Source organism: Colobus angolensis, unplaced genomic scaffold (genome assembly GCF_000951035.1).
Source record: "Colobus angolensis palliatus isolate OR3802 unplaced genomic scaffold, Cang.pa_1.0 Scaffold224, whole genome shotgun sequence".
Taxonomy (NCBI): domain Eukaryota; kingdom Metazoa; phylum Chordata; class Mammalia; order Primates; family Cercopithecidae; genus Colobus; species Colobus angolensis.
Genome location: NW_012115422.1, coordinates 4,459,600 through 4,475,012, shown reverse-complemented (window position 1 = coordinate 4,475,012; position 15,413 = coordinate 4,459,600). Strand labels below are relative to the sequence as shown.

The following is a 15,413-nucleotide window of genomic DNA, read 5'->3' as shown; positions in this document are numbered from 1 at the left end:
TGAGATCACAGCAGCACTTGAGTCTGTTAAGGAAAACATTTATTAGCTAATGAGATATTCCTGAACATAAACAGGCAATTCCTATCTAGAAATGCACTTTTCATTCATAATTCTAACCAGCAGGCTGACCTAGTCAAACTCACATGCCAGCATTACACATATGGTAGGTGGTTACCAACCTGGGCTCTGCAGTCAGAGACCTGAGACCAAACCCTGGCTCTGTGGCCCCAGGCAAATTATGTAGCCTTTCTGAACCTGATTTTCTCCTCTCTAAAATGGGTTGATAATGCACATACCTGGTAGTTTTGAGAATTTAATGAGATAAACTATATGAAGCATAAACATACCACAGTGTCTTACACAGTTATGTGTGTAACCTACATAAATAATTATTATTAATTTTCCAACCTCTGCAAATAACACAAAAAAGATATGTTTTAAGGCTGGTATCTTTAATGTGAATGCTTAAAAACATCCAAGGAAGTCTGGGCTCGCTTCTGTGTTCACCATTATAGCTTGATTATTTGTTTTTCAAAGCAAGTTTTAAAAACTGCTGGAAGCCTTCTATGGTAGTTAATACATTATCTCAAGCAATTTAATGCAAATTAATTTTTACACAACTTTGAGTTTCAAAAGCCATTGAACTGGAGAGGGAAGGAGTGAGGTTTAGGAAGAGTCTGTTTGCTGCCTTCCATCTGGACTCCACAGCCAGCTCCATCTGCTCTCACATATAGTAACTAACACTTTAGCTGTCTCCTGCCAAACGCACCATGTGGAGTCTAGCTTTTTTTTTTTTTTTTTTTGACTCGGGAAAATGTGAAAATGCATATAAAGATGTGTATTTCAGGATTTCTAGAAAACTTGGTGGGATTATTTTGGCATTTCAACGTTCTGTTTTTGTACCACAACCCAAGTTTTCCATCAGACTGTATGGTTTTGTTTCTATTTTGTTTTGTTTCTGGATTTCATTCTCTCTTACTACCACAATACTCTTTTTCTGATAGGGTCTTATAGGCCACATCGAAGGATTTGGACTTGCGTTGATGAGCATATTCATATCACATAGGAGCCACTGAAAGTCTTAGAGAAGTGAATGGCAAGCTCAGGTTTGTGTTTCTGATTGACTGCTTCATGGTGGCTTCAATATGGAGTGTCGATTGGACAGGGGCAAGAGGAAGGCTGGGAGACTGGTTAGGAAGCTGCAGTAGATTTAAAACAGTCAGGGGGATGATGGTAGCCTAAACCAAGGTTGTGGAAATGGCAACAGAATCATGTTCAAAGATACTTTGGAAGTGGGGTTGACAGGACTTTGTGACAGATTGGATGTAAGCAGAAGAGGAAGATGTCGTGGATGACCCATGGATATCTGGGTAGTACAGCTGGATATATGATAATGTCCAGTTCCCTGACAGAGTAAACCTAAGAGGAAGGCTTGAGGGAAGGTGAGGAGTTCAGTTCTAAACAGTCCATCCACTGAGTTTCTGGCCTCTACAACCCATACAAAAGTAGAAGGCTGGAAAGTCAAAGTGATTTCCAGCCAACTGCAGCACTGAGATGTGGCATGTAAAATCTGGGAGTATCTCAGATTAAATCATGAATAATCTTAACCTTTGGACCTAAGAGGGATTAGCAGTTCAACAATTCACTAATTCATAACTTAGGATCTGCTCCCACAATTGGCTACCTGTCTCTGAAGTCATACACCTTGAACAGGAACCTGTTTTTTTTTTTGAGACGGAGTCTCGCTCTATCGCTCGGGCTGGAATGCAGTGGCCGGATCTCAGCTCACTGCCAGCTCTGCCTCCCGGGTTTATGCCATTCTCCTGCCTCAGCCTCCCGAGTAGCTGGGACTGCAGGCGCCCGCCACCTCGCCCGGCTAGCTTTTTGTATTTTTTAGTAGAGATGGGGTTTCACCGTGTTAGCCAGGATGGTCTCGATCTCCTGACCACGTGATCCGCCCGTCTCGGCCTCCCAAAGTGCTGGGATTACAGGCTTGAGCCACCGCGCCTGGCTGAGGAACCTGTTTCTTGAAGATGCTCTTTGCACCTGTAGCTGTTGGACAGGCACATGAATTCATGAGAATTTCAGGGCCTGCCACCATTTGCATGTTCTCTTGTCCCTCCTGCTGAAGAATCTGAGCAGAGATGATAACAGTTGGTCACATCATCAATGATTTTCCATTTCAAAATACCAACTTCCAATGATTTTTTTGACATTTTCATCCAGAAAGGGAATAATCATGGTAGTAAAGTGATCATGACCTCGTAACAGGAATATGCTGCCTCAAACAGATACATAAGATAAGTTCCAAGTCTAACTTTATATTTTTAAAAATAGATATTCAAAAAATACTCTAAGTTCTTTCTCCTCTACAGTATATTGTGTCGCTTAGTTTCTGATTATTTCTCTTGGGTAAGGTGGAGGTGAGAGAAAGGCAAAAAATAATAAGTGATGTCACTAGCAACTCTCGAAATAGACTTCAACAACAGGAGGCCAAAACCATCTTCTCTGTCCTTTTTTTTCTTAATAAATGTCTTTTTTTCTTAATAAATGAATAGTCAGACAATTTCCTCAAAGTTTTAAAAAATATATTAATGACACAGTTGGACATTTTCAGGTTCAAACACTAATCTGGTTTTAATTTGATGTGGTTCCTCTATGCCCCTTTCCAACAACAGAGTATAGGAGTACTCACTTTTTCTAAGAGCATGGCTTCTCTCTGCTACTCTCTTGTCCCACATCTGCCCTCTCTATCCAGCAGCGGGGTTCCAAGAAGTAACTGTGGTCAACCAATAAGCACAAACTGAGCCAGATAATAACAGATGTGGACCACAATGGCAGAGAAACATCAAGGCCAGAATCTGGCTCCTAGCAGGTTGGCAAACTGATAAAAAGAAAGGCCCAGGAATAATGGTAGTAAGAGAAAATATATCCATTTCCCAAGTGGTTCATTCTAGGTGTGTTTTGTAACAGGTCAGAACATCCAATTCCCACTCTCAGCCACTGGCAGCTGTCCTAGCCTTAACTCTTCTTCCTGCCATTGTTCTATGGGGAGGAATGGAGGAGAGGCTGCTGCTTCTAGGGTAACTGTGCCAGATGTTGAAGATACAAAGATAAAAGACCTTGTTTCCACTCTTTCTCTCTCTCTGAGCTTGTGGGATACTAAGCAAGACAGAGTTTTTAAAACCAGTGATAAGGGACCTCTACTACTAGCCATGATTGAGTAACAGGGGCCAAAAAAAAAAAAACCTGAAAAATATTTGAAACAACACTTTTCAGACAATGGGCAACAGACAACATAATACACTGGTTCCTGAGTGAGGAAAACGAATGATGTGAGTCCTACAACTGTTCCAGCTTATTGCCAGGAGAGAATTTCTAGGCCATGGCACAGGCAGGGGGAATCCAGGCAGAGCCCAGTGATCTTGCTGCATTAAGGAGGCAGAGCTAGGAGTCTAGGGATGCCAAAGAAGTTACGGTTCCCAGGGAAGAGTAAGAGAGAAGAGAGGACTGCACAGAAAAAGCTCCAGAGATCTGCAGAGGGCCACTCTGAGTCTTCAGGTTAGTGATGTTCATCATATCCATGCGAGGAAACTACTGAGGCTGAAGCGAAAAGGAGTGAGTAGTGATCCACAGAGGTCACACAGACTGGAGAAAATAGTCCATGCTCCTGCCAGCCACAGTACCCAAGAAAAGCCTTGAAATACATGAGTCATTGGATACAGTTCTCAGAAGGGTATTGCATCAGTAGTGGGAGCAAATTAGCCCTCCACAAAAAAAGGCTGCTTTGGAACCAGCTTGCGCAGCTGAAGAGCAAGCTCCAAAGGGATTGAATTGTTTCCAAATAACCTAACAATATTCCAGAACAAAACTGAAAAAGGCTTAAAGCAATGGGAAAAAAATCCATCACATAACAATATAAACTGTACAATGTCTGATGTTCATCAAGAATTACCAAACATGCAAAGAAGCAAAAACATCTGACGCATAATAATTAGAAAAAGCATCGATACAGATTCAGAGATTACATAGATCATAGACTTGGTAGAAAAAGACATTAAGATAGTTATTATACTTAGATATTTCAGAGGGTAGAGGAAAGATTAAGCATGATTAAGAGGTCATGAAAGATATTTAAAAGACCCAAATCAAACTTCTAGAAATGAAAACTCTAATTTTTGAGGTAAAAAAATATAGTAGATGAGATCCATAGCAGATTAAGCCCTGCAAAAGAAAAACTCAGTGACAGCAACAGAAACTCTCCAAAATAATATAGAAAAGATGGGAGAGAAATGAACAGAGCATCATTTGAGCTGTGAGACAACACTAATAGCTAGATATGTATGATTAGAGTCCCAGAGGGAAAAGATAGACGTAAAACATAGCTGAAGACAGGGTGGTGGAAATAAATAAATGGACCCTGCAGTTTGAGTTCTTCACTTACCAAGTGAATGACCACGAGTGAGTTCTTCATCCAGGCCTTGGTTTTTCTCAATTATATATAGAAAAAGAGGATAATAATAGTATCCATTTTGTAAGGTTCCTGAGAAAATTATATGACAGTGTTAAAGAACCAAGATTCTCAATGAAGCCAAGCAGAAGACACATGAAGGACACTACAGCAACGCACATGACAATCAAATTGCTGAAAACCAGCACTTTTAAAACTTGGCTTAAAAGGAGCCAGAAGGTGGAAAAAAGACAAGTACAAAGAGACAAAAATACAATCAGAAGACAGGATCTTTGAAGAACTGCAAACAAATACAAAGACATTTTCAATGTGATGGATAGAATTGGAGAGATGGAGAGTGTGCTACAGGCATGCCTAAGGAAGGAGAGTTCTGGTTCTATACCAGAAGACCAGAGAAGACTTCACAGAGAAGACAGAATGGTGAAGGATTAGTTCTCTAGGGGAGGAATTTTCCACACGATGCATTAGAGTCAGAAAGACTTAGGTAAACATCCTGGCTCCATCTCTCACTATATGACCATGGACAAGGCACTTAACCCAAGTGAACCTCAATTTCTTTATCTATAAAGTGGAGATGATAAAAGTACCTACTTCGTGGAACTACTGCGGAGATTTTATGAGATAATGGCCTTTAGGCCCTGGCCCTAGCCCAGCAAAGTGAACGTTCAATATATAGAAACTCCTCTTATTTCTCCTTCCTAAATGTCTTCAGAAAAAGGAGGTGAGGAAGAGTATGTATTTGACCCAAGAAGAAGTCTTTCCTTCTCTGCTGCCAGAGATGCTGTTGGGGTTCAGACTGTAGCTAGTTACTTTTATTCCTCCTTCTATTTAAGGGGAAGCTGAGTTCATTGAAGACCTGATGGAGTGAGATAATGCTTAGAGGCAGCAGAGCAGTGGTTCTTAACTGGGAAGATGCTGCTCCCCAGAGGACATTTGGCAATATATGGAGACATTTTTGGTGGTCACAACTTTGGGGAGGGATGCTACTGGCTTCTAGAGCATTCTATAATGCAAAAGACAGCCCCCACCATAAAGAATTATCTAACCGAAAACATCAATAGTGCTGAGGTAGAGAAACCCTGCAGTTTGAGTTCTTCACTTACCAAGTGACTGACCACGAGTGAGTTCATCATCCAGGCCTTAGTTTTTCTCAATTATACGTATAAAAAGAGGATAATAATAGTATCCATTTCGTAAAATTCCTGAGAAAATTATATGACAGTGTTAAGCACTTATTACAGTCTGACACCAACTAAACATTCAGTAAAAGTTTGCTAATGATAGTAAGAGTCAGTGAAACACACTGAAAACACCTGTAACTGGTCAAAGATGATTGATTTGCTCTAAGAGATTTTGGTAGATTCAAGTACCATTTGGGGAGTTTCTTTCAGAGAGGGAGTAAAACCAAAACCTTCTGGACAACATGATTGTGATACTTGAGAGATACCAAGTGTACTGTGTAGAAATTAGCATCTGGAGTATACAGAGAGGAGAGGGATCAAATTCTAGATTTGTGTATCCTTCTTAGCTCTATCCACCCTCACACTATCTCTCCAAGGCCTTAATCTAAACAGTAGCTATGGTTTCTGTTCCCTCTCTCTTATTAATATGGCTAATATAAAAATCCTGCTATATATCTTAAGTAAAATTATATTCCTTGATTCAGTAATATCTACCAAAATGCAAATACACATTCCCTTTGACCTAGCAATACCTATTCTAGAATTTGACTCTAAACTTCATATCTATATAGAGGCTATGTACAAGGATATCCATTACAACAATATTTGTAATGGCCAAATATAAACAATGTTTGGGTTCCATCAAAAAGGAACTGGTTAAACAAATTTTGACAGCAGTGGAATACTAGTTAGCCACAAAAAGTGAGAAAATCTAATTTTGTAGTGATACGAGATTTTTCCCAAGATATATTAAGAATAAAAGGCAAAGTGCAGATCAATATGTATGGTGTACTACCATTTGTAAAAAGGGGCAAATATATTATGTGCTTACATATTCAGAAAAATTTTCTTGATTATCTACTCAAGACACTGAAAACATCTGTTGCCTCTAGGGGAGGAAACCGAATGGCCGGGAAATAGTAGAAGGGTGATTTTCTGTTGCACCTTTGTACCCTTTTGTATCCACGGAACTATGTGAATGTTTTCCTTATTCAAAACATAAATAAAATATGGAATAAACTGTATGTGCTGGTCACAAGAGAACTCAACAATGGAGTGTGAATAAAATCAGGAAGGAAGTGGGGTCCCTCAGCCACCTAGATGACCAGATGCCCAGACTGTGTCCCCATAGTGGGGCAAATATCCCAGGTCCTGTCTGCGATGGGCCAGGAGGGAACTGGAAGGAACTTGGGGCCCCAGTGATGTCAAAAAGGTTGCCCCAAGGGAGAAGCACTGCATCCCAAATAGGGTTTTTAGGTCAGCATCAACTCTGACCTACACGTGAAACAAAACCTGAGTTATCAGTCCTACACTACTAAAGAAAATTCTGGTTTACAGAGAGAGCACCCTGAGGATTAGAACCATTACGTAGAAGTTACAGGGGTATAGATTTCAGTTCAACATAAAGGAACAACATTTTAAAAACAGAACAATCAAAGACTAAATGGACTCCCCTGGGAGGTGGTGCACGCACTGGCTCTGAATGGGTTTCCACGTGGCTGCGTGGTTGTGCAGCAGGGATGCCACAGAGGAGAGTCAGGTGTCTTGAGGCTGATGCAGCCGCATGTATAACCTTTAGAATTCCTCCGTGTGTATATGGAGAGTGATCAGATGGGTGCTAAGTTTTGCCGCTTCTCTTTCACTGAAGAGCGAGGCAAACTAGACAATAGCATTCCCAAAGAACCCATCATGTGTCACTTGGTGAGAAACTTTTAAATACTAGAAGCAATTCTCTTGATGATGACTCACTACACATAATCACCATAAGCCTTGGAATTTAGGTTCGTGGATAAACCCTTGCTTTATTAGTATTTTAATACGTCCATATTCTCTCAGCTAACTGCATTTCTGTAACAAATTTAGAGTGTAAGAGTAAGTCGGCCGGGCGAGGTGGCTCACGCTTGTAATCCCAGCATTTTGGGAGGCCGAGGCAGGGGGATCACAAGGTCAGGAGATGGAGACCATCCTGGCTAACACGGTGAAACCCTGTCCCTACTAAAAATACAAAAAACTTAGCCAGGCGTGGTGGCGGGCACCTGCAGTCCCAGCTACTCAGGAGGCCAAGGCAAGAGAATCACTTGAATCCGGGAGGTGGAGCTTGCAGAGAGCCCAGATCGCGCCACTACACTCCAGCCTGGGTGACAGAGCTAGACCCCATCTCAAAAAAAAAAAAAAAGTAAGTCTTCAAGATAGGAGTTTTGTAACCTTTGCCTAGAACCAGCACCTGGCCACAGGAAAACGATATTCCAGTATGGCAATTCTGTGTTTCAGGAGAATATAAAACAAAAAGAAAGAGGAATTCTGAGAAATATGTATTCCTCCTCCCTCCCCGATTTCCTTATTTCACACAAAGGAAGCAAGAAGTAGAACAAAGAGCAAGGATAAAGGGAAGAAAGCTGTTTGGGGCTACGCCAAATAAACTTAAATGGCTTAAGGAATAAATTGGTGGAATGATTCGAATCATGGGCAGGTGCTATGAATGTAATTTAGTAAATGCTTGGGAACCTGCCAGGGAAGGAAAAAATGTGTTGCTTTTGAGATCGTTTCCCAGCATCTTCATAAAAGAAAACTGATTACAGGAATTTAATAAGTAAAACAGAGCCAGAAATATTGTAATCAAATGAGTTTTTAATTACATATCGAGCAGAAAAAAATTCCTATTTGTACTCCTGGGATTAAAAAAAAAATAAGTTGTAGAGAAATGCTTTTGTAGCAGGAAAATAACATAAACACTAATTTCCATAGGAATTATAGTAGTCAGTTTAATTAAAAGGCTTGATCAGAGTAAAGAGAAGCTGGTGCCAAGCTATACTAAATAAAACCATGGCAGTTGTGGCTACCTCACACTATTGTCTAAATGAAAACACTGTGCATTGAGCAGAAAACAAGCACCTGCATTTTTCTCATGGAAATAAAGGGGATTTTGATCACTGCTGGAGTTACAGTGTTGCTTTGTTTTATTATCATATGAAATAACTAGTAAATCTGATTTAAAATTAGATGTTTCTGTTTAGTGTGTTAAGCATCACTGTTAAGAGAGAGACAGAATATACTCTGTCTTAAGGACATCGGGCTTTCAATGCCCAACCCCACTCCCTTAACTTACATCTAGTTGCATTTTACTCATATTCATGTAACTCCCTGGAGCACAGGATTATCTGAGCAGATAAATTAGGTTTACTAACAGGTGGTTTGCAGTTGGGCTTGGAGCCATATACTCTGGCATTCTAACAGAAAAAGAGCTATTCTTCCTGTTGGAGGACTTGCTATTGACTACTCCCTAACCACAGTCATGCTCGGAGAAGTCTTTTCAGAAGGTGTGCTGAAATCATAGTGGCTTAATGATATGTTCACCTTTTGTGCCCCTTGTGGTGAATGGGATGCACCTACAAGGTGTCTACATGGGACCAGGGATACAACCCTGTCCACAGAACAAAAAATAGCTTACTGACCCGAAGCATAAAGGGGGAAATCACCTTTCTGTAGGTTAATAATCTCACAACTTCTGTGTTCCTTCTTTTATTTATTTCTTTATAAGGAAAATAAAAACTACCTTATAGGCCTTAGTGCAACAAGAAAGGGAAACTTTAATTTTTCAGAATTTTGGGGAGCCTGGGAAAAAACTGTCTGGTTGGCAGTCCAGATCTGTATAAAGGCAGTGAGACAGGGCTGGGGAGAAAACTGGATTATTCTCCATGGGGTAAAAGACTGTGCCCTTTGAGATGAAGAGGAGTATGTAAGAGTAAGTCAGTGGGTAAGTCACTTCCCCTATGACAACCTCTAAAGTCAGTACAGTTAGTAGGCATCCAAAATGTTGAGGGTGATAGGATTTCCTGTGCAAAGGGGAAATAAAATGAAACACTGCATTAGGAATGGTGCAGAGTGCAGTCAAGAGGGCCAAGTAGACTCAAGAAGATGTCAAAGAGTACAAGGAAGTAAGACTTGGAAATAACTGGAAGGAGTCTGAAAGGTCCACCAGAGCATGAAATAGATTTGAGGTCTAATCTCAAGTCTAAAGGGATGGGGAGGCCTCAAGTGACGTAAGATTACGGTCAAAGAACAATGTCAGAATTCATGAGAGTTGTATACATATGCAAGATGATGGGTGATAGAATTGATGGATAAGAGGAAAGAAGAAAGGAGAGATGGGTATGAGTAAGTCAGAAGGAAGGTCCTGGTGTCAACCCTTACCCCAAATTGATGACAACAGCAATCACATTCAATGTGTCCTCAGCAGTTCATGTCTTCAGTCTCCTCATCACCATCACAGTCTCTAAAAACAGGAATGATACAATTACTAGCTGGTTGGAATTGTGCATTGACAAAGGTTGAAGCCATACAATTTCAAGATGTGTACCTTATTATTCCTTGGTTTTTCTTCTTGACTCTTTAAGACCTTCCCTTTTATGCTACATCTTCAGCAGATTTCTCTATATCTTCATTCTATATGCCAGGTTAGTGTCCTATCCCTGACTTTTACTTGAGAAAAACAATGGTTTTCTCCATAGCTTCCAAAACAAATGGAAAGATTACAAAAGGAACCCCTAACTTCCTATATGGATTCTTATCTTCCTCCTGTGGTGGAAGGACTAAGGATCATTCATGATCCTAACATGTGGGGGACATATTTTATCATCTGTAAAATGCACAGTCATTGTGAGGAATAGCTGAGATGAAGTATATAGAGCAGCCAGCAATGTGTTTAACACATAGGAGGTGTTAGGTGTTAACAGAAGCTCCCCCTCATCCACGTGGGATGCCAGCTTTTTATACTTCTTTCAGATCCTGGAGATGGAAAACAGGCCCAAGAAGTATGAATGCTTAAAAATCCATACATTCTCATTGATTCTGTCCATTTGTAAACAGATTATAAAATACTGTGTGTGTGTGTATATATGTGTGTGTGTGTGTGTGTGTGTGTGTGTATATATATATATATTTTTTTTTTTTTTTTTATGATGAAGTCTCATTCTGTTGCCCAGACTGGAACGCAATGGTGTGATCTCAGCCCACTGAAACTTCTGCCTCCTGGGTTCAAGTGATTCTCCTGCCTCAGCCTCCCAAGCAGCTGGGATTACAGGCGTGTGCCACCATGCCTAGCTATTTTTTTTTTTTTTTTGTATTTTCAGTAGAGATGAGGCTTCACCATGTTGGCCAGGCTGGTCTCAAACTCCTGACCTCAAATGATCCACCCACCTCAGCCTCTCAAAGTGCTGGGATTACAGGCTTGAGCCACCTCATCGGGCCATGTTCTGATTAAATGTTCTGATCATTTAACCAGTTAGAAACATAATGGAAAGATTTCATTCAAGGCAAAACCCAAAAGTTAGTAGTGTTTATCTCTTGAGTTATGAGATTATAAATTATCTGAATTTCTTACTTTTTAAACCTATTGTTTCTATATTTTCTAACACCAACATGTTACTTAAAATATATAAAATAACTGTGGGCCAGGCGCGGTGGCTCAAGCCTGTAATCCCTGCACTTTGGGAGGCCAGACGGGCGGATCACGAGGTCAGGAGATCGAGACCATCCTGGCTAATACGGTCTCTACTAAAAAAAATACAAAAAACTAGCCGGGCAAAGTGGCGGGCACCTGTAGTCCCAGCTACTCGGGAGGCTGAGACAGGAGAATGGCGTGAACCCGGGAGGCGGAGCTTGCAGTGAGCTGAGATCTGGCCACTGCACGCCAGCCTGGGCGACAGAGCCAGACTTCATCTCAAAAAAAAAAAAAAAAGAAAAAGAAAAGAAAAATAACTGTGAAGGGAAGAAAAGGTATTATTTTAAAAACAATCCCCCAAAACCTCATGTTTTAAAAGGACAAAGACCATGTTTCTAAAAGTTAAATGTCATCAAAATCTTATTTCCCTTTTCACTGAGCTGTCCAGAAAATTAAAAGGCTTCTTCTAGACTCTTTGTTACATATGTTTTACATGGATGGCTTTACTTATACTTATTATTCATCTTTATTGGCATATAGGTACATAATAGATATTTTTGCTGATCATATTTTACTGGTTGAATATGTTAGAAGCCTTTCATTATGAAAAGTTAAAAAAATTAAAATAAGGAAAATGTAGATATTCGTGCATTTAAAAGAAAGAAAATAATCAGTAAAGTAGAGAATAGTGGAATTTTCCTGTTGGGCAGAGTAAACTCCATGCCCCTCTGACCTGTAAAATATTTACGTATTGCTCTTTAATCTGAGCTCCTTGAATTTGTTTTAGTCCCAGTTCAGAAACAAAATCCTCGGCCCTGCCCCAAGCCCTCTGATATGAAAGCTGAAGAAGGACTCATTTGCATTAAATTAAAGTAAGCCATCTTACTTTTAGGGCTCTCATTCCACTACCAGGGGCAAACCAGGAGCGGTGAGACAAGCTTATACCATTTGGGAACAGGAGGACTCTCAAAAACACACACACACAAAAATTACGCACAAAATAATATACTTAGAGGAGTCTGGCACAAGTGAGGATGCTAAAGCCTGACTTTCATCAGCCTGGAGGTCCATCTGCCCCTGGCCACACCTTACATTCCCTCTTCCCTCATCCCCCTTTCATCCCTCTGTCACTCTCTTCCACACTGCTTCCTTGTCTGCCATGTCTATTTCCATGCATGTTTCCATGCTTTGTATATTTAGCACAACTCCCAGATCTTTAGCTTTAAAAATGAGCACCTTCTCATTTCAGGATTTTACTTGGCCTTTCCTATTCAATTAAGTCCACCCAGAGTCATCTATGGTAGAGCAATTGTAGGATTATTTTGTAAAAATTGAAGTTCATAGTCAATTGAGATCTGGAGCCCTCTATGGCAGGCAAAGATGCACACATAAGTAGGCATATGTGAGCTGGATATTTTGTTTCCTGTCTTGCTTGATGTAGTTGTAAAACAGGATTCGAGTCTACATGGCTGGTGTCCCCTAGAGTTGTACACAGCCATGCTGGTGATGTCTTATTTTTTCATTCTCTAAGTAGGCTCTATTAATACAACACATTGGTGTTAAATGCATATTTACTTCTTGTAAATAGCTCTTGTTTATCAAAATAATCATCACTTTCATTTCCTACAGCCAGTTTACATTCTCCTCATAAATGAAAGGGGGAAAATCATGTCAGTTACTCTGTTTCCTCTCTCCTCCACCTGTATTTTGTTTTGTTTTAGGCACTGGTAAAGGTCAATGTGAAACTGAAGCCGATGCTAGATTCAGTAGCTGCAAACAGAAGTAAGTGGGAAGAGCTGCACCAAAAACGGCTGCTGGCCTCAACTGCCTCATCCTCCCCAGCCAGTGCTATGGTAGCCACGGAAGACAGGAACTAACCCTCCAGGTCAGCTGCAGCTGCGAAGTGACTCAGCCTGAAGGGCCACTTTCAGTCCAGCCATGTCATCCTTTTGTTCTTTTAGTTCAGAAAGACCTAACATCTCAAGGATGCACTGGGAAGCATGCCTGGGCTTTCACCTTGAAGCGTGGTCAGCAGCAGAGAGAGCAACGGGAAGGACAAAGAAAGAGGTGGGGCAGGGAGCACACCACAGGACCCTCACTTTTCCCTAATGGACACGCATGGGCTGAAATGAAGGTTCTGGGTAGGGGACTGTTTTGGATCCAAGGATCTGTGGACAGGCGGCCTACTGGCTCTGAGCTGAGGGAACCCTGAACAGTAAAAGCGTCATTAGCGCTGCTTCATTTTGTATATGGCTTTTCTGTTTGTTACAAGCCAAACACTGCCTGTCTTTGCTTCCTGTCCCTGAATGCCTTTTTGTGCCAGACCATCCCAAGAATCCTAATTTGTATTCCATAGAGGTATTTCATTTTTAATCCTAGAGCTTCTTATTGATGGATCCTTTAGAATTGCCTACCTAAAAGTAAACTATACTATCCTTATAAATACTGGTCAATCCCAGTTCTCCCCCTAAAAAGGAATACATAGTAGGAGTATAGCAAATGTGTTTGATGGGTAATTCTAGACTTGGACTATGGTACCCTTTTCCAGAGTTTTAAAATTCAACCTTCATTACAGACCAAGTTTTCTCCCAGAAGGAATGGATTGATAGATTTTGATTAAAGTAAGGGTGGAAGGAAATCTGTAGCTGGATTCACCACAGGTGACATCTAGAAACTATGGTTCACAGGACAGGGCAGAGCCATGGAGACTAAGCATTGACCACCTTAAGTTCTCCTAGTGAGGAGTTCTGTTATAAAATGTAAAGTTACTGCCAGTAACCAACTTAAAGCAAACTATAGGGGTCCCTAATTTTGGATTTTTCTTTAAGTGTAAGAAATAATGCTTCAAACGTTAAGAAATAACCGTCTGGGCAAAGAACGCATATTCTATAGGAAGCCAGGTTTACAATAGGTAAGAATAAACTGTATTAAGTAGATTAATGACTAGAAAGCTGCTTTGCTCCCTGTTTTGAGAAATTGTGGACATTGCATGTCTTATCCAAAGAACACTGGGCTAGAAGATAGATTTCTATCCCTAGCTTTGGCATTATTGACTAGATTGACTTGAACAAGTCACTTCACTTCTCCAAGCTTGTTTCCTTATTTGTCAAATTAGATTACACTAGGAAATGATTCTTGAACATGTTTTAACCTTACAACTCTCTGTTCAAATAAATCTTTCAACAAATCCCCAACATATAAAACATCAAAAAGCTGAATTCCTATGTGAATTATAAGCAGGGTTTGGACATCCAGAGCACCTACAAACCTTCATCTCTTTGATTACATACATGGGGGTCCACAGGGACTCTGAGGAGTTTGAACATCCCTGGACTAGATTAAACCTGAGGGCCATTCCAGCCCTTAAAAAAACCTAAAATTTACAAACCATTTTTCTTGTTATTGTTGTTGTTTGTTTTTGTTTTTTGAGACAGAGTTTTCACTCTCATTGCCCAGGCTAGAGTGCAATGGCGCGATCTCGGCTCACTGCAACCTCGGCTTCCTGGGTTTAAGCAATTCTCCAGCCTCAACCTCCTGAGTAGCTGGGATTACAGGTGCCCACCACCATGCCTGGCTAATTTTTGTATTTTTAGTAGAGATGGGATTTCACCATGTTTGCCAGGCTGGTCTCGAACTCGTGAGCTCAGGTGATCCACCCACCTCTGCCTCCCAAAGTGCTGGGATTACAGGCGTGAGCCACCGCGCCCAGCCCTTGTTGTTGTTATTAATCATTATCAATCATTAACTTTACAAATATGAAAGAAAGAGGGGCCATGTTCTACAAGGGACATTGTTTTCCTGGCACACAGTAGACAGTTCAGGAAATGTTGGCAGAAGGAATGGGTAAAATTAAGATAACAAAATGGAAGTGAGGGGAAAGCAGGTAATTGTAGAGAAAAAGACTCTTCATGGAAGAAACAAAGTAAAAGAAATGTATAAACCAGACTAAGAGGGGAATAAAAGCAAGCAAGAAGAAGAAATATAAGAACACCAATAAAGGAAAGACAGGGACTGAGGCAGGTGGTTAAGGGAACTGCCAAAAAAAAAAATGGTGAAAGTCAATCCACACAAAGAAAAATGGCACTTCCAACCTAAAACATGAAGATGTAGAACCCTGTCATCAATTGCTGAGAAAAGAGAGACACTTGAGTAGGGAGGGGATTGAGAAAGGGGAGAAGGAAGGATTGAGAGCCCTAAAAAATAATATTCCTAGCTACCCTTTATAGCTGTCTCGGCAGGGAAGACTGGAGAAAGTAGAGGGGGAAATGACTGCAGGAAAAAACTGCCTCTGCAGAGCAGGTAAGAGGAGGTTGTTCAGATT

At 40.7% G+C, this 15,413-nt stretch overlaps 1 protein-coding gene across 4 annotated transcripts in view; it reads left to right on the top strand.

Moving 5' to 3' along the window:
• PDE11A (phosphodiesterase 11A) overlaps positions 1 to 14,290 on the top strand; it is a 511,038-nt gene extending 496,748 nt beyond the window's left edge. For 2 of the 4 annotated variants that reach the window (XM_011944040.1, XM_011944041.1), the window contains one exon: positions 12,814 to 13,963. In XM_011944040.1, coding sequence (XP_011799430.1) covers positions 12,814 to 12,969 — 156 coding nt within the window. In that variant the 3' untranslated portion in view covers positions 12,970 to 13,963. Of the gene's footprint in view, positions 1 to 12,813 lie in introns of all 4 variants that reach the window. The other 2 variants (XM_011944039.1, XM_011944038.1) reach the window with 2 other exon arrangements.
• Positions 14,291 to 15,413: the final 1,123 nt, after the last annotated feature.